The 20087-nt window shown below is 38.1% G+C and overlaps 1 protein-coding gene across 1 annotated transcript in view; it reads right to left on the bottom strand.

Moving 5' to 3' along the window:
- Positions 1-20087, bottom strand: part of LOC124043063 (vegetative cell wall protein gp1-like) — an 85869-nt gene that overhangs the window by 46341 nt on the left and 19441 nt on the right. The window contains exon 4 of the mRNA XM_046361234.1: positions 19431-19466. Coding sequence (XP_046217190.1) covers positions 19431-19466 — 36 coding nt within the window. The remainder of the gene's footprint in view (positions 1-19430; positions 19467-20087) is intronic.

The following is a 20087-nucleotide window of genomic DNA, read 5'->3' as shown; positions in this document are numbered from 1 at the left end:
GTTCTTGTGCTGACATTGTTTTCCAAAGGCAGTTTGGAACTATGTAGTGAGTGTTGCAACTGAGGACAAACGATTTTGACTTGCTACGCACTTCAGCACTCTGTGGTTCTGTGTGCTTGTGTGGCCTACCACTTCGCGGCTGAGTCGTTGATGCTCCTAGACCTTACCACTTCACAATAACAGCACTTACAGTTGCCCGGGGCAGCTCCAGCAGGGAAGAAATTTGACGAACGGACTTGTTGGAAAGGTGGCATCCTATGACAGTGCTAGGTTGAAATTCACTGAGCTCTTCAGCAAGGCCATTCTACTGTCATTATTTGTCTATGGAGATTGCATGGCTGTGTGCAAGATTTTATACATCTGTCAGCATCAGGTGTGGCTGAAATAGCAGAATCCACTTTTGTGTATATATATATATATATATAGTATAAGTTAGAAGCGTCAGCGTCTGCAAATTAACTCATCATTCTTCTCCTAAATTATTGGTTTAATACTGTAGTGAATATACCCAATATTTTTACGTTTTTTATAGGGACAAGAAACTATCCTATATTGGCTACAAAAACCCAATTCAATGAGTCATTTTATTATTCATTTTAAGTCAGTACAAAACTAGGCAGCATTAAAGCATTATTTTGCAATAACAGACTACCCTACCTCATCTACAGACTACTCTAGTCAAAGCAAGACGAGCCATAGGGTAGAAGTTTAGAGAATAGAAAACTACCAGTATAACAGCTGCTAATGAGATAATAATAACCACACTGGGACACAGAGGGGACTCCATCCTTGAACTCTCCTCTGGCTGACACTAATGTTGGTTAACCCAGAACTGGTTTAAGTTCTGGGTCCATACGTTTTAAGAGAAGAGATGGAAAGAGGATCAGAACCGAAACAAAGTGCTCCACTCTCTCTCTTGGCAAGTCTTTGGGCCAAATTATTGCCCACTCCCCCCTTCCGAAATTGGAACGACGCAAACACTTGCTCAATTGTGATTTGTCCAAAGCACCGGAACTCATGCTGCTCCTTACCTCACACATCCTGTTGTATGATCACAGATCGAAACCTAACCCTAAACACCAGAACTAATGCTGCTCATTATCTCACACATCCTGTTGTATGATCACAGATCGAACCCTAACCCTAAACACCAGAACTCATGCTGCTCATTATCTCACACATCCTGTTGTATGATCACAGATCGAAACCTAACCCTAAACACCAGAACTCATGCTGCTCATTATCTCACACATCCTGTTGTATGATCACAGATCGAAACCTAACCCTAAACACCAGAACTCATGCTGCTCATTATCTCACACATCCTGTTGTATGATCACAGATCGAACCCTAACCCTAAACACCAGAACTCATGCTGCTCATTATCTCACACATCCTGTTGTATGATCACAGATCGAACCCTAACCCTAAACACCAGAACTAATGCTGCTCATTATCTCACACATCCTGTTGTATGATCACAGATCGAACCCTAACCCTAAACACCAGAACTCATGCTGCTCATTATCTCACACATCCTGTTGTATGATCACAGATCGAACCCTAACCCTAAACACCAGAACTAATGCTGCTCATTATCTCACACATCCTGTTGTATGATCACAGATCGAACCCTAACCCTAAACACCAGAACTCATGCTGTTCATTATCTCACACATCCTGTTGTATGATCACAGATCGAACCCTAACCCTAAACACCAGAACTCATGCTGCTCATTATCTCACACATCCTGTTGTATGATCACAGATCGAACCCTAACCCTAAACACCAGAACTCATGCTGCTCATTATCTCACACATCCTGTTGTATGATCACAGATCGAACCCTAACCCTAAACACCAGAACTCATGCTGCTCATTATCTCACACATCCTGTTGTATGATCACAGATCGAACCCTAACCCTAAACACCAGAACTAATGCTGCTCATTATCTCACACATCCTGTTGTATGATCACAGATCGAACCCTAAACACCAGAACTCATGCTGCTCATTATCTCACACATCCTGTTGTATGATCACAGATCGAACCCTAACCCTAAACACCAGAACTAATGCTGCTCATTATCTCACACATCCTGTTGTATGATCACAGATCGAACCCTAACCCTAAACACCAGAACTAATGCTGCTCATTATCTCACACATCCTGTTGTATGATCACAGATCGAACCCTAACCCTAAACACCAGAACTCATGCTGCTCATTATCTCACACATCCTGTTGTATGATCACAGATCGAACCCTAACCCTAAACACCAGAACTCATGCTGCTCATTATCTCACACATCCTGTTGTACCACAACAAATTTACAGTATCATTTATATTGACAGTGTGTCCACAAGATACTAGGCTGACATAAACGTTAGATGCCTGTGTCATAATATATGAACGGTTTATGTATATGAAAGGTTCTTGTGTATGAACAGTTCTTGTGTATGCATGGTTCTTTGTATATGAACGGTTGTTGTATATGAACGGTTGTTGTTTATGAACAGTTCTTGTGTATGAACAGTTCTTGTGTATGCATGCTTCTTTGTATATGAACAGTTCTTCTGTATGAACAGTTCTTGTGTATGCATGCTTCTTTGTATATGAGCGGTTCTTGTGTATGAACAGTTCTTGTGTATGCATGCTTCTTTGTATATGAACAGTTCTTCTGTATGAACAGTTCTTGTGTATGCATGGTTCTTGGTATATGAACGGTTCTTGTATATGAACAGTTATTGTGTATGAACAGTTCTTATGTATGAACAGTTCTTGTGTATGCATGGTTCTTTGTATATGAGCGGTTCTTGTATATGAACAGTTATTGTGTATGAACAGTTCTTGTGTATGCATGCTTCTTTGTATATGCATGGTTCTTGTATATGAACAGTTCTTCTGTATGAACAGTTCTTGTATATGCATGGTTCTTGTATATGAACAGTTCTTCTGTATGAACAGTTCTTGTGTATGCATGCTTCTTTGTATATGAGCGGTTCTTGTATATGAACAGTTATTGTGTATGAACAGTTCTTGTATATGCATGGTTCTTTGTATATGAACAGTTCTTCTGTATGAACAGTTCTTTTATATGCATGGTTCTTGTATATGCATGGTTCTTTGTATATGAACAGTTCTTCTGTATGAACAGTTCTTGTATATGCATGGTTCTTGTATATGCATGGTTCTTGTATATGCATGGTTCTTGTATATGCATGGTTCTTGTATATGCATGGTTCTTTGTATATGCATGGTTCTTCTGTATGAACAGTTCTTGTATATGCATGGTTCTTGTATATGCATGGTTCTTGTATATGCATGGTTCTTGTATATGCATGGTTCTTGTATATGCATGGTTCTTGTATATGCATGGTTCTTGTATATGCATGGTTCTTGTATATGCATGGTTCTTGTATATGCATGGTTCTTGTATATGCATGGTTCTTGTATATGCATGGTTCTTGTATATATGGTTCATGGTTCTTTGTATATGATATGCATGGTTCTTGTATATGCATGGTTCTTGTGTATATGAACAGTTCTTCTGTATGAACAGTTCTTGTATATGCATGGTTCTTGTATATGTATGAACAGTTCTTTGTATGAACAGTTCTTCTTGTATATGCATGGTTCTTGTATATGCATGGTTCTTGTATATGCATGGTTCTTGTATATGCATGGTATGCATGGTTCTTGTATATGCATGGTTCTTTGTATATGAGCGGTTCTTGTATATGCATGGTTCTTGTATATGAACAGTTCTTCTGTATGAACAGTTCTTGTGTATGCATGCTTCTTTGTATATGAACAGTTCTTCTGTATGAACAGTTCTTGTGTATGCATGCTTCTTTGTATATGAACAGTTCTTGTGTATGAACAGTTCTTGTGTATGAACAGTTCTTGTGTATGAACAGTTCTTGTGTATGCATGGTTCTTTGTATATGAACGGTTCTTGTATATGAACGGTTATTGTGTATGAACAGTTATTGTGTATGAACAGTTCTTGTGTATGAACAGTTCTTGTGTATGAACAGTTCTTGTGTATGCATGGTTCTTTGTATATGAGCGGTTCTTGTATATGAACAGTTATTGTGTATGAACAGTTCTTGTGTATGCATGCTTCTTTATATATGCATGGTTCTTGTATATGAACAGTTCTTCTGTATGAACAGTTCTTGTATATGCATGGTTCTTGTATATGAACAGTTCTTCTGTATGAACAGTTCTTGTGTATGCATGCTTCTTTGTATATGAACAGTTCTTCTGTATGAACAGTTCTTTTATATGCATGGTTCTTGTATATGCATGGTTCTTTGTATATGAACAGTTCTTCTGTATGAACAGTTCTTGTATATGCATGGTTCTTGTATATGCATGGTTCTTTGTATATGCATGGTTCTTTGTCTATGAACAGTTCTTGTGTATGAACAGTTCTTGTGTATGAACGGTTCTTGTGTATGCACGGTTCTTGTATATGCATGGTTCTTGTATATGCATGGTTCTTGTATATGCATGGTTCTTGTATATGCATGGTTCTTGTATATGCATGGTTCTTGTATATGCATGGTTCTTGTATATGCATGGTTCTTGTATATGCATGGTTCTTTGTATATGAACGGTTCTTCTGTATGAACGGTTCTTGTATATGCATGGTTCTTGTATATGCATGGTTCTTTGTATATGAGCGGTTCTTGTATATGCATGGTTCTTGTATATGAACAGTTCTTCTGTATGAACAGTTCTTTGTATATGCAAGGTTCTTGTATATGCATGGTTCTTTGTATATGAACAGTTCTTCTGTATGAACAGTTCTTGTATATGCATGGTTCTTGTATATGCATGGTTCTTGTATATGCATGGTTCTTTGTATATGAGTGGTTCTTGTATATGCATGGTTCTTGTATATGAACAGTTCTTCTGTATGAACAGTTCTTGTGTATGAATGCTTCTTTGTATATGAACAGTTCTTCTGTATGAACAGTTCTTGTGTATGAACAGTTCTTGTGTATGAACAGTTCTTGTGTATGCATGGTTCTTTGTATATGAGCGGTTCTTGTGTATGAACAGTTCTTGTGTATGCATGCTTCTTTGTATATGAACAGTTCTTCTGTATGAACAGTTCTTGTGTATGAACAGTTCTTGTGTATGAACAGTTCTTGTGTATGCATGCTTCTTTGTATATGCATGGTTCTTGTATATGAACAGTTCTTCTGTATGAACAGTCCTTGTATATGCATGGTTCTTGTATATGAACAGTTCTTCTGTATGAACAGTTCTTGTGTATGCATGCTTCTTTGTATATGAGCGGTTCTTGTATATGAACAGTTATTGTGTATGAACAGTTCTTGTGTATGCATGGTTCTTTGTATATGAACAGTTATTGTGTATGAACAGTTATTGTATATGCATGGTTCTTGTATATGAGCGGTTCTTGTATATGCATGGTCTTTGTATATGAACAGTTATTGTGTATGAACAGTTCCTGTGTATGCATGGTTCCTGTATATGAGCGGTTCTTGTATATGCATGGTCTTTGTATATGAACAGTTCTTCTGTATGAACAGTTCTTTTATATGCATGGTTCTTGTATATGAACAGTTCTTCTGTATGAACAGTTCTTTTATATGCATGGTTCTTGTATATGAACAGTTCTTCTGTATGAACAGTCCTTGTATATGCATGCTTCTTTGTATATGAGCGGTTCTTGTATATGAACAGTTATTGTGTATGAATAGTTCTTGTATATGCATGGTTCCTGTATATGAGCGGTTCTTGTATATGCATGGTCTTTGTATATGAACAGTTCTTCTGTATGAACAGTTCTTGTATATGCATGGTTCTTGTATATGCATGGTTCTTTGTATATGCATGGTTCTTGTATATGCATGGTTCTTGTATATGCATGGTTCTTGTATATGCATGGTTCTTGTATATGCATGGTTCTTTGTATATGCATGGTTCTTGTATATGCACGGTTCTTGTATATGCATGGTTCTTGTATATGCATGGTTCTTGTATATGCATGGTTCTTGTATATGCATGGTTCTTGTATATGCATGGTTCTTGTATATGCATGGTTCTTTGTGTATATGAGTGGTTCTTGTATATGCATGGTTCTTTGTATATGAACAGTTCTTCTGTATGAACAGTTCTTGTATATGCATGGTTCTTGTATATGCATGGTTCTTGTATATGCATGGTTCTTTGTATATGAGCGGTTCTTGTATATGCATGGTTCTTGTATATGAACAGTTCTTCTGTATGAACAGTTCTTTGTATATGCATGGTTCTTGTATATGAACAGTTCTTCTGTATGAACAGTTCTTTGTATATGCATGGTTCTTTGTATATGAGCGGTTCTTGTATATGCATGGTTCTTGTATATGCATGGTTCTTGTATATGAACAGTTCTTCTGTATGAACAGTTCTTGTATATGCATGGTTCTTGTATATGAACAGTTCTTCTGTATGAACAGTTCTTTGTATATGCATGGTTCTTGTATATGCATGGTTCTTGTATATGCATGGTTCTTGTATATGCATGGTTCTTTGTATATGAACGGTTCTTCTGTATGAACAGTTCTTGTATATGCATGGTTCTTGTATATGCATGGTTCTTGTATATGCATGGTTCTTGTATATGCATGGTTCTTTGTATATGAACGGTTCTTCTGTATGAACAGTTCTTGTATATGCATGGTTCTTGTATATGCATGGTTCTTGTATATGCATGGTTCTTTGTATATGAGAGGTTTTTGTATATGCATGGTTCTTGTATATGAACAGTTCTTCTGTATGAACAGTTCTTTGTATATGCATGGTTCTTGTATATGCATGGTTCTTTGTATATGAACAGTTCTTCTGTATGAACAGTTCTTGCATATGCATGGTTCTTGTATATGCATGGTTCTTGTATATGCATGGTTCTTGTACATGCATGGTTCTTGTATATGCATGGTTCTTGTATATGCATGGTTCTTGTATATGCATGGTTCTTGTATATGTATGGTTCTTTGTATATGCATGGTTCTTGTATATGAACAGTTCTTCTGTATGAACAGTTCTTGTGTATGAATGCTTCTTTGTATATGAGCGGTTCTTGTGTATGAACAGTTCTTCTGTATGAACAGTTCTTGTGTATGAATGCTTCTTTGTATATGAGCGGTTCTTGTATATGCATGGTTCTTGTATATGAACAGTTCTTCTGTATGAACAGTTCTTGTGTATGAATGCTTCTTTGTATATGAGCGGTTCTTGTGTATGAACAGTTCTTCTGTATGAACAGTTCTTGTGTATGCATGCTTCTTTGTATATGAACAGTTCTTCTGTATGAACAGTTCTTGTGTATGCATGCTTCTTTGTATATGAACAGTTCTTCTGTATGAACAGTTCTTGTGTATGAACAGTTCTTGTGTATGAACAGTTCTTGTGTATGCATGGTTCTTTGTATATGAGCGGTTCTTGTATATGAACAGTTATTGTGTATGAACAGTTCTTGTGTATGCATGCTTCTTTATATATGCATGGTTCTTGTATATGAACAGTTCTTCTGTATGAACAGTTCTTGTATATGCATGGTTCTTGTATATGAACAGTTCTTCTGTATGAACAGTTCTTGTGTATGCATGCTTCTTTGTATATGAGCGGTTCTTGTATATGAACAGTTATTGTGTATGATCGGTTCTTGTGTATGAACAGTTCTTTTATATGCATGGTTCTTGTATATGCATGGTTCTTGTATATGCATGGTTCTTGTATATGCATGGTTCTTTGTATATGAACAGTTCTTCTGTATGAACAGTTCTTTTATATGCATGGTTCTTGTATATGCATGGTTCTTGTATATGCATGGTTCTTGTATATGCATGGTTCTTTGTATATGAACAGTTCTTCTGTATGAACAGTTCTTGTATATGCATGGTTCTTGTATATGCATGGTTCTTTGTATATGAACAGTTCTTCTGTATGAACAGTTCTAGTATATGCATGGTTCTTGTATATGCATGGTTCTTTGTATATGCATGGTTCTTTGTCTATGAACAGTTCTTGTGTATGAACAGTTCTTGTGTATGCACGGTTCTTGTATATGCACGGTTCTTGTATATGCATGGTTCTTGTATATGCATGGTTCTTGTATATGCATGGTTCTTGTATATGCATGGTTCTTGTATATGCATGGTTCTTGTATATGCATGGTTCTTTGTATATGAACGGTTCTTCTGTATGAACGGTTCTTGTATATGCATGGTTCTTGTATATGCATGGTTCTTTGTATATGAGCGGTTCTTGTATATGCATGGTTCTTGTATATGAACAGTTCTTCTGTATGAACAGTTCTTTGTATATGCAAGGTTCTTGTATATGCATGGTTCTTTGTATATGAACAGTTCTTCTGTATGAACAGTTCTTGTATATGCATGGTTCTTGTATATGCATGGTTCTTGTATATGCATGGTTCTTGTATATGAACAGTTCTTCTGTATGAACAGTTCTTGTGTATGAATGCTTCTTTGTATATGAACAGTTCTTCTGTATGAACAGTTCTTGTGTATGAATGCTTCTTTGTATATGAACAGTTCTTCTGTATGAACAGTTCTTGTGTATGAACAGTTCTTGTGTATGAACAGTTCTTGTGTATGCATGGTTCTTTGTATATGAGCGGTTCTTGTGTATGAACAGTTCTTGTGTATGCATGCTTCTTTGTATATGAACAGTTCTTGTGTATGAACAGTTCTTGTGTATGAACAGTTCTTGTGTATGAACAGTTCTTGTGTATGCATGGTTCTTTGTATATGAGCGGTTCTTGTATATGAACAGTTATTGTGTATGAACAGTTCTTGTGTATGCATGCTTCTTTGTATATGCATGGTTCTTGTATATGAACAGTTCTTCTGTATGAACAGTCCTTGTATATGCATGGTTCTTGTATATGAACAGTTCTTCTGTATGAACAGTTCTTGTGTATGCATGCTTCTTTGTATATGAGCGGTTCTTGTATATGAACAGTTATTGTGTATGAACAGTTCTTGTATATGCATGGTTCCTGTATATGAGCGGTTCTTGTATATGCATGGTCTTTGTATATGAACAGTTCTTCTGTATGAACAGTTCTTGTATATGCATGGTTCTTGTATATGCATGGTTCTTTGTATATGCATGGTTCTTGTATATGCATGGTTCTTGTATATGCATGGTTCTTTGTATATGCATGGTTCTTGTATATGCATGGTTCTTGTATATGCATGGTTCTTGTATATGCATGGTTCTTGTATATGCATGGTTCTTGTATATGCATGGTTCTTTGTATATGAGTGGTTCTTGTATATGCATGGTTCTTGTATATGAACAGTTCTTCTGTATGAACAGTTCTTTGAATATGCATGGTTCTTGTATATGCATGGTTCTTTGTATATGAGCGGTTCTTGTATATGCATGGTTCTTGTATATGAACAGTTCTTCTGTATGAACAGTTCTTTGTATATGCATGGTTCTTGTATATGCATGGTTCTTTGTATATGAACAGTTCTTCTGTATGAACAGTTCTTGTATATGCATGGTTCTTGTATATGCATGGTTCTTGTATATGCATGGTTCTTTGTATATGAGCGGTTCTTGTATATGCATGGTTCTTGTATATGAACAGTTCTTCTGTATGAACAGTTCTTTGTATATGCATGGTTCTTGTATATGCATGGTTCTTTGTATATGAACAGTTCTTGTATATGCATGGTTCTTGTATATGAACAGTTCTTCTGTATGAACAGTTCTTTGTATATGCATGGTTCTTGTATATGAACAGTTCTTTGTATGAACAGTTCTTTGTATATGAGCGGTTCTTGTATATGAGCGGTTCTTGTATATGAACAGTTCTTCTGTATGAACAGTTCTTGTATATGCATGGTTCTTGTATATGAACAGTTCTTCTGTATGAACAGTTCTTTGTATATGCATGGTTCTTGTATATGCATGGTTCTTTGTATATGAGCGGTTCTTGTATATGCATGGTTATTGTATATGCATGGTTCTTTGTATATGAACAGTTCTTCTGTATGAACAGTTCTTGTATATGCATGGTTATTGTATATGCATGGTTCTTTGTATATGAACAGTTCTTGTATATGAACAGTTCTTTGTATATGCATGGTTCTTGTATATGCATGGTTCTTTGTATATGAACAGTTCTTCTGTATGAACAGTTCTTGTATATGCATGGTTCTTGTATATGCATGGTTCTTGTATATGCATGGTTCTTGTATATGCATGGTTCTTGTATATGCATGGTTCTTGTATATGCATGGTTCTTTGTATATGAACGGTTCTTCTGTATGAACAGTTCTTGTATATGCATGGTTCTTGTATATGCATGGTTCTTGTATATGCATGGTTCTTTGTATATGAGAGGTTTTTGTATATGCATGGTTCTTGTATATGAACAGTTCTTCTGTATGAACAGTTCTTTGTATATGCATGGTTCTTGTATATGCATGGTTCTTTGTATATGAACAGTTCTTCTGTATGAACAGTTCTTGTATATGCATGGTTCTTGTATATGCATGGTTCTTGTATATGCATGGTTCTTGTATATGCATGGTTCTTGTATATGCATGGTTCTTGTATATGCATGGTTCTTGTATATGCATGGTTCTTTGTATATGAGCGGTTCTTGTATATGCATGGTTCTTGTATATGAACAGTTCTTCTGTATGAACAGTTCTTGTGTATGAATGCTTCTTTGTATATGAGCGGTTCTTGTGTATGAACAGTTCTTCTGTATGAACAGTTCTTGTGTATGCATGCTTCTTTGTATATGAACAGTTCTTCTGTATGAACAGTTCTTGTGTATGCATGCTTCTTTGTATATGAACAGTTCTTCTGTATGAACAGTTCTTGTGTATGAACAGTTCTTGTGTATGAACAGTTCTTGTGTATGCATGGTTCTTTGTATATGAACGGTTCTTATATATGAACGGTTATTGTGTATGAACAGTTCTTGTGTATGAACAGTTCTTGTGTATGAACAGTTCTTGTGTATGCATGCTTCTTTATATATGCATGGTTCTTGTATATGAACAGTTCTTCTGTATGAACAGTTCTTGTATATGCATGGTTCTTGTATATGCATGGTTCTTTGTATATGAACAGTTCTTGTGTATGCATGCTTCTTTGTATATGAGCGGTTCTTGTATATGAACAGTTATTGTGTATGATCGGTTCTTGTGTATGCATGGTTCTTGTATATGAGCGGTTCTTGTATATGCATGGTTCTTTGTATATGAACAGTTCTTCTGTATGAACAGTTCTTTTATATGCATGGTTCTTGTATATGCATGGTTCTTTGTATATGAACAGTTCTTGTATATGCATGGTTCTTGTATATGCATGGTTCTTGTATATGCATGGTTCTTTGTCTATGAACAGTTCTTGTGTATGAACAGTTCTTGTGTATGAACGGTTCTTGTGTATGCACGGTTCTTGTATATGCATGGTTCTTGTATATGCATGGTTCTTGTATATGCATGGTTCTTGTATATGCATGGTTCTTGTATATGCATGGTTCTTGTATATGCATGGTTCTTGTATATGCATGGTTCTTGTATATGCATGGTTCTTTGTATATGAACGGTTCTTCTGTATGAACGGTTCTTGTATATGCATGGTTCTTGTATATGCATGGTTCTTTGTATATGAGCGGTTCTTGTATATGCATGGTTCTTGTATATGAACAGTTCTTCTGTATGAACAGTTCTTTGTATATGCAAGGTTCTTGTATATGCATGGTTCTTTGTATATGAACAGTTCTTCTGTATGAACAGTTCTTGTATATGCATGGTTCTTGTATATGCATGGTTCTTGTATATGCATGGTTCTTTGTATATGAGTGGTTCTTGTATATGCATGGTTCTTGTATATGAACAGTTCTTCTGTATGAACAGTTCTTGTGTATGAATGCTTCTTTGTATATGAACAGTTCTTGTGTATGAACAGTTCTTGTGTATGAACAGTTCTTGTGTATGAACAGTTCTTGTGTATGAACAGTTCTTGTATATGCATGGTTCTTGTATATGCATGGTTCTTGTATATGCATGGTTCTTGTATATGCATGGTTCTTTGTATATGAGTGGTTCTTGTATATGCATGGTTCTTGTATATGCATGGTTCTTTGTATATGAGTGGTTCTTGTATATGCATGGTTCTTGTATATGAACAGTTCTTCTGTATGAACAGTTCTTGTGTATGAATGCTTCTTTGTATATGAACAGTTCTTCTGTATGAACAGTTCTTGTGTATGAACAGTTCTTGTGTATGAACAGTTCTTGTATATGCATGGTTCTTGTATATGCATGGTTCTTGTATATGCATGGTTCTTTGTATATGAGTGGTTCTTGTATATGCATGGTTCTTGTATATGAACAGTTCTTCTGTATGAACAGTTCTTGTGTATGAATGCTTCTTTGTATATGAACAGTTCTTCTGTATGAACAGTTCTTGTGTATGAACAGTTCTTGTATATGAACAGTTCTTCTGTATGAACAGTTCTTGTGTATGAATGCTTCTTTGTATATGAACAGTTCTTCTGTATGAACAGTTCTTGTGTATGAACAGTTCTTGTGTATGAACAGTTCTTGTGTATGAACAGTTCTTGTGTATGCATGGTTCTTTGTATATGAGCGGTTCTTGTGTATGAACAGTTCTTGTGTATGCATGCTTCTTTGTATATGAACAGTTCTTCTGTATGAACAGTTCTTGTGTATGAACAGTTCTTGTGTATGCATGGTTCTTTGTATATGAGCGGTTCTTGTATATGAACAGTTATTGTGTATGAACAGTTCTTCTGTATGCATGCTTCTTTGTATATGAGCGGTTCTTGTATATGCATGGTTCTTGTATATGAACAGTTCTTCTGTATGAACAGTCCTTGTATATGCATGGTTCTTGTATATGAACAGTTCTTCTGTATGAACAGTTCTTGTGTATGCATGCTTCTTTGTATATGAGCGGTTCTTGTATATGCATGGTTCTTGTATATGAACAGTTCTTCTGTATGAACAGTCCTTGTATATGCATGGTTCTTGTATATGAACAGTTCTTCTGTATGAACAGTTCTTGTGTATGCATGCTTCTTTGTATATGAGCGGTTCTTTGTATATGAACAGTTATTGTGTATGAACAGTTATTGTATATGTATGGTTCTTGTATATGAGCGGTTCTTGTATATGCATGGTCTTTGTATATGAACAGTTATTGTGTATGAACAGTTCTTGTGTATGCATGGTTCCTGTATATGAGCGGTTCTTGTATATGCATGGTCTTTGTATATGAACAGTTCTTCTGTATGAACAGTTCTTTTATATGCATGGTTCTTGTATATGAACAGTTCTTCTGTATGAACAGTCCTTGTATATGCATGGTTCTTGTATATGAACAGTTCTTCTGTATGAACAGTTCTTGTGTATGCATGCTTCTTTGTATATGAGCGGTTCTTGTATATGAACAGTTATTGTGTATGAATAGTTCTTGTATATGCATGGTTCTTGTATATGCATGGTTCTTTGTATATGCATGGTTCTTGTATATGCATGGTTCTTGTATATGCATGGTTCTTGTATATGCATGGTTCTTGTATATGCATGGTTCTTGTATATGCATGGTTCTTGTATATGCATGGTTCTTTGTATATGAACAGTTATTGTGTATGAACAGTTCTTGTGTATGCATGGTTCCTGTATATGAGCGGTTCTTGTATATGCATGGTCTTTGTATATGAACAGTTCTTCTGTATGAACAGTTCTTTGAATATGCATGGTTCTTGTATATGCATGGTTCTTTGTATATGAGTGGTTCTTGTATATGCATGGTTCTTGTATATTCATGGTTCTTGTATATGCATGGTTCTTTGTATATGAGTGGTTCTTGTATATGCATGGTTCTTGTATATGAACAGTTCTTCTGTATGAACAGTTCTTTGAATATGCATGGTTCTTGTATATGCATGGTTCTTTGTATATGAGCGGTTCTTGTATATGCATGGTTCTTGTATATGAACAGTTCTTCTGTATGAACAGTTCTTTGTATATGCATGGTTCTTTGTATATGAACAGTTCTTCTGTATGAACAGTTCTTGTATATGCATGGTTCTTGTATATGCATGGTTCTTGTATATGCATGGTTCTTTGTATATGAGCGGTTCTTGTATATGCATGGTTCTTGTATATGAACAGTTCTTCTGTATGAACAGTTCTTTGTATATGCATGGTTCTTGTATATGCATGGTTCTTTGTATATGAGCGGTTCTTGTATATGCATGGTTCTTGTATATGAACAGTTCTTCTGTATGAACAGTTCTTTGTATATGAGCGGTTCTTGTATATGAGCGGTTCTTGTATATGAACAGTTCTTCTGTATGAACAGTTCTTGTATATGCATGGTTCTTGTATATGAACAGTTCTTCTGTATGAACAGTTCTTTGTATATGCATGGTTCTTGTATATGCATGGTTCTTTGTATATGAGCGGTTCTTGTATATGCATGGTTATTGTATATTAACAGTTCTTGTATATGAACAGTTCCTGTGTATGCATGGTTCCTGTATATGAGCGGTTCTTGTATATGCATGGTTCTTTGTATATGAACAGTTCTTGTATATGAACAGTTCTTTGTATATGCATGGTTCTTGTATATGCATGGTTCTTTGTATATGAACAGTTCTTCTGTATGAACAGTTCTTGTATATGCATGGTTCTTGTATATGCATGGTTCTTGTATATGCATGGTTCTTTGTATATGAGCGGTTCTTGTATATGCATGGTTCTTGTATATGAACAGTTCTTCTGTATGAACAGTTCTTTGTATATGCATGGTTCTTGTATATGCATGGTTCTTTGTATATGAGCGGTTCTTGTATATGCATGGTTCTTGTATATGAACAGTTCTTCTGTATGAACAGTTCTTTGTATATGCATGGTTCTTGTATATGAACAGTTCTTCTGTGTGAACAGTTCTTTGTATATGAGCGGTTCTTGTATATGAGCGGTTCTTGTATATGAACAGTTCTTCTGTATGAACAGTTCTTGTATATGCATGGTTCTTGTATATGAACAGTTCTTCTGTATGAACAGTTCTTTGTATATGCATGGTTCTTGTATATGAACAGTTCTTCTGTATGAACAGTTCTTGTATATGCATGGTTCTTGTATATGAACAGTTCTTCTGTATGAACAGTTCTTGTGTATGAACAGTTCTTGTGTATGAACAGTTCTTGTGTATGAACAGTCCTTGTGTATGCATGCTTCTTTGTATATGAGCGGTTCTTGTATATGAACAGTTCTTCTGTATGAACAGTTCTTGTGTATGCATGCTTCTTTGTATATGAGCGGTTCTTGTATATGAACAGTTATTGTATATGAACAGTTCTTGTGTATGAACAGTCCTTGTGTATGCATGGTTCTTGTATATGCATGGTTCTTGTATATGAACAGTTCTTCTGTATGAACAGGTCTTGTGTATGCATGCTTCTTTGTATATGAACAGTTATTGTGTATGAACAGTTCTTGTGTATGCATGGTTCTTTGTATATGAACAGTTCTTCTGTATGAACAGTTCTTGTATATGCATGGTTCTTTGTATATGCATGGTTCTTGTATATGCATGGTTCTTGTATATGCATGGTTCTTTTTATATGAGCGGTTCTTGTATATGCATGGTTCTTGTATATGAACAGTTCTTCTGTATGAACAGTTCTTTGTATATGCATGGTTCTTGTATATGCATGGTTCTTTGTATATGAGCGGTTCTTGTATATGCATGGTTCTTGTATATGAACAGTTCTTCTGTATGAACAGTTCTTTGTATATGCATGGTTCTTGTATATGAACAGTTCTTCTGTATGAACAGTTCTTTGTATATGAGCGGTTATTGTATATGAGCGGTTCTTGTATATGAACAGTTCTTCTGTATGAACAGTTCTTGTATATGCATGGTTCTTGTATATGCATGGTTCTTTGTATATGAACAGTTCTTCTGTATGAACAGTTCTTGTATATGCATGGTTCTTGTATATGCATGGTTCTTGTATATGCATGGTTCTTGTATATGCATGGTTCTTGTATATGAACGGTTCTTGTATATGAACAGTTCTTCTGTATGAACAGTTCTTTGTATATGCATGGTTCTTGTATATGCATGGTTCTTTTTATATGAGCGGTTCTTGTATATGCATGGTTCTTGTATATGAACAGTTCTTCTGTATGAACAGTTCTTTGTATATGCATGGTTCTTGTATATGCATGGTTCTTTGTATATGCACGGTTCTTGTATATGCATGGTTCTTTGTATATGAACAGTTCTTCTGTATGAACAGTTCTTGTATATGCATGGTTCTTTGTATATGAGCGGTTCTTGTATATGCATGGTTCTTGTATATGAACAGTTCTTCTGTATGAACAGTTCTTTGTATATGCATGGTTCTTGTATATGAACAGTTCTTCTGTATGAACAGTTCTTTGTATATGCATGGTTCTTCTGTATGAACAGTTCTTGTATATGCATGGTTCTTGTACGGTTCTTGAATTAATGTTTTTTTTTGTGTTGTCCACTTCACACAATTTACAGGACAATGTAATGTTGAAAAGCTACAGGACAACCAGATGTGATGTGGAGGATAAACATGTAGCTAGTCAATACTTCAGACTCCTTAGCTCCTCTTCAAAAGGTCTTTCTAGATAGCAGGGTCTGTAGAAGAGGTCAACCAGAAAAAGATGTCTCTAAAAACCTTGGAACAGTTCTACCACTAACTGTATGGTTTGATTCAGGACAGATCTACCAGTAACTGTATGGTTTGATTCAGGACAGATCTACCAGTAACTGTATGGTTTGATTCAGGACAGTTCTACCAGTAACTGTATGGTTTGTGAGAGGTTGTGATTAGCATCTGCTAACCATGTGTATGTTACCAATAACATTTGATTTGATTCAGGACAGATCTACCAGTAACTGTATGGTTTGATTCAGGACAGATCTACCAGTAACTGTATTTTATTCAGGACAGATCTACCAGTAACTGTATGGTTTGATTCAGGACAGTTCTACCACTAACTGCATGGTTTGATTCAGGACAGTTCTACCACTAACTGTATGGTTTGATTCAGGACATATCTACCAGTAACTGTATGGTTTGATTCAGGACAGATCTACCAGTAACTGTATGGTTTGATTCAGGACAGATCTACCAGTAACTGTATGGTTTGATTCAGGACAGATCAACCAGTAACTCTACGGTTTGATTCAGGACAGATCTACCAGTAACTGTATGGTTTGATTCAGGACAGATCTACCAGTAACTCTCCAGTTTGATTCAGGACAGATCTACCAGTAGCTGTATGGTTTGATTCAGGACAGTACCAGTTCTACAGCACGTACCACAGCAACCAGAGGGCCCACAACATGGGGTTAGTGCCAGAGCATGGGGTTAGAGTCCCAGAGCATGGGGTCCATGAGGCTAGAGGAGCATGGGGTTAGAGGGCCAGATCATGGGGGTCATAGGGTTAGAGGAGCATGGGGTTAGAAGGCCAGATCATGGGGTCCATGAGGCTAGAGGAGCATGGGGTTAGAGGGCCAGATCATGGGGGTCACAGGGTTAGAGGAACATGGGGTTAGAGGGCCAGAGCTTGGGGTTAGAGGGCCAGATCATGGGGTCCATGAGGCTAGAGGAGCATGGGGTTAGAGAGCCAAAGAATGGGGTCCATGGTGTTAGAAGGCCAAATAATGGGATCTGTGGGGTTAGAGGGCCAAAGAATGGGGTCCATGAGGCTAGAGGAGCATGGGGTTAGAGGGCCAGATCATGGGGGTCATAGGGTTAGAGGAGCATGGGGTTAGAAGGCCAGATCATGGGGTCCATGAGGCTAGAGGAGCATGGGGTTAGAGGGCCAGATCATGGGGGTCACAGGGTTAGAGGAACATGGGGTTAGAGGGCCAGAGCTTGGGGTTAGAGGGCCAGATCATGGGGTCCATGAGGCTAGAGGAGCATGGGGTTAGAGAGCCAAAGAATGGGGTCCATGGTGTTAGAAGGCCAAATAATGGGATCTGTGGGGTTAGAGGGCCAAAGAATGGGGTCCATGAGGCTAGAGGAGCATGGGGTTAGAGGGCCAGATCATGGGGTCCATGAGGCTAGAGGAGCATGGGGTTAGAGAGCCAAAGAATGGGGTCCATGGGGTTAGAGGAGCATGGGGTTAGAAGGCCAGAGAAAGAGGTCCATGGGGTTAGTAGGCCAGAGCATGGGATCCATGGGGTTAGAGGGCCAGAGCATGGGATCCATGGGGTTAGAGGGCCAGAGCATGGGATCCATGGGGTTAGAGGGCCAGAGCATGGTGTCCGTGGGGTTAGAGGGCCAGAGCATGGGGTTATAGGGCCAGAGAATGAGAACCATATGGTTAGGGATAGGGGCCAAAGTGTCAGAGGGCCAGAGCATGGGGCCCATGGGGTTAGAGGACCATGGTGTCAGAGGGCCAGAGCATGTGGCCCATGGGAATAGGTTTCCTCCCAAGCCAGGGCCCTAATGTTTGGCTGAGACACAGGCCTACATATGTGGGGCCAGACCTGGTTCCTACAGGTGGAGAGGGAGGTACTAAGTGGTGCCACCTGGCTCCTAAAGTGGTGAGAGAAGGAGGTACTAAGTTGGGCAACCTGGTACCGTACCGTTAGGATTAGGGAGGATACCTGGTACCCTGCCATTGGGTTAGGATTAGGGAGGCTACCTGGTACCCTGCCATTGGGTTAGGGTTAGGGAGGCTACCTGGTACCGTAGCATTGGGTTAGGGTTAGGGAGGCTACCCGGTACCATACCATTGGGTTAGGGAGGCTACCCGGTACCGTACCATTGGGTTAGGATTAGGGAGGATACCTGGTACCCTGCCATTGGGTTAGGGTTAGGGAGGCTACCCACGTACCGTACCATTGGGTTAGGGTTAGGGAGGCTACCTGGTACCGTAGCATTGGGTTAGGGTTAGGGAGGCTACCCGGTACCATACCATTGGGTTAGGGAGGCTACCCGGTACCGTACCATTGGGTTAGGGTTAGGGAGGCTACCTGGTACCGTACCATTGGGTTAGGGTTAGGGAGGCTACCCGGTACCATACCATTGGGTTAGGGAGGCTACCCGGTACCGTACCATTGGGTTAGGGTTAGGGAGGCTACCTGGTACCCTAGCATTGGGTTAGGGTTAGGGAGGCTACCAGGTACCATACCATTGGGTTAGGGTTAGGGAGGCTACCTGGTACCGTAGCATTGGGTTAGGGTTAGGGAGGCTACCTGGTACTGTAGCATTGGGTTAGGGTTAGGGAGGCTACCTGGTACCGTAGCATTGGGTTAGGGAGGCTACCTGGTACCGTAGCATTGGGTTAGGTTTAGGGAGGCTACCTGGTACCATACCATTAGCCTTCCTCTGCTGGTCCTCCCACGTCACCTCTATTACAAACCACAGGAAGAGACGGCCAGTCATGTCACAGACCATGTTGACACATGCATGCATGTACACACACACACCAGTACATCTGCATAGCTCCTACATCCCTCTAGTCTTATTAGGTTACCTTCCTCTACCCCTCTAATGTAGAAGGACTTTCTATGATTCAATAGCTGGGTTGAAACAGTCCATTAAAAATCATAAAAGTGTGTAATTATATTGGAGCTTTTGAACTGGAATGAGCTCAAAACACACATATCCTCTGTCTGCAGAAATCTTCTCAAACAATAGGACTTTGGCTCTGCCTGCAGGTCTGGTGGTGCTACTGCTGACTTGTATTTTAGGAAGGTACACTATATAAACAAAAGTATGTGGACACTCCTCCAAATGAGTGGATTTGGCTATTTCAGCCACACTTGTTGCCAGACAGTTGTATAAAATCGAACACACAGCCATGCTATCTCCTTCGAACAACATTGTCTGTAGAATGGCTTTACTGTAAAGGGGCAGCAGGTAGCCTAGTGGTTAGAGCATTGGCTGTCCTCAAAATCATCTGTCCTCAGTTGCAATACTCACTACTGAATTCTAAACTGCCTCTGGAAGGAATGTCAGCACAATAACTG

Source organism: Oncorhynchus gorbuscha, linkage group LG09 (assembly GCF_021184085.1).
Source record: "Oncorhynchus gorbuscha isolate QuinsamMale2020 ecotype Even-year linkage group LG09, OgorEven_v1.0, whole genome shotgun sequence".
Lineage (NCBI taxonomy): Eukaryota > Metazoa > Chordata > Actinopteri > Salmoniformes > Salmonidae > Oncorhynchus > Oncorhynchus gorbuscha.
This window is presented reverse-complemented; position numbering and strand designations above follow the sequence as displayed.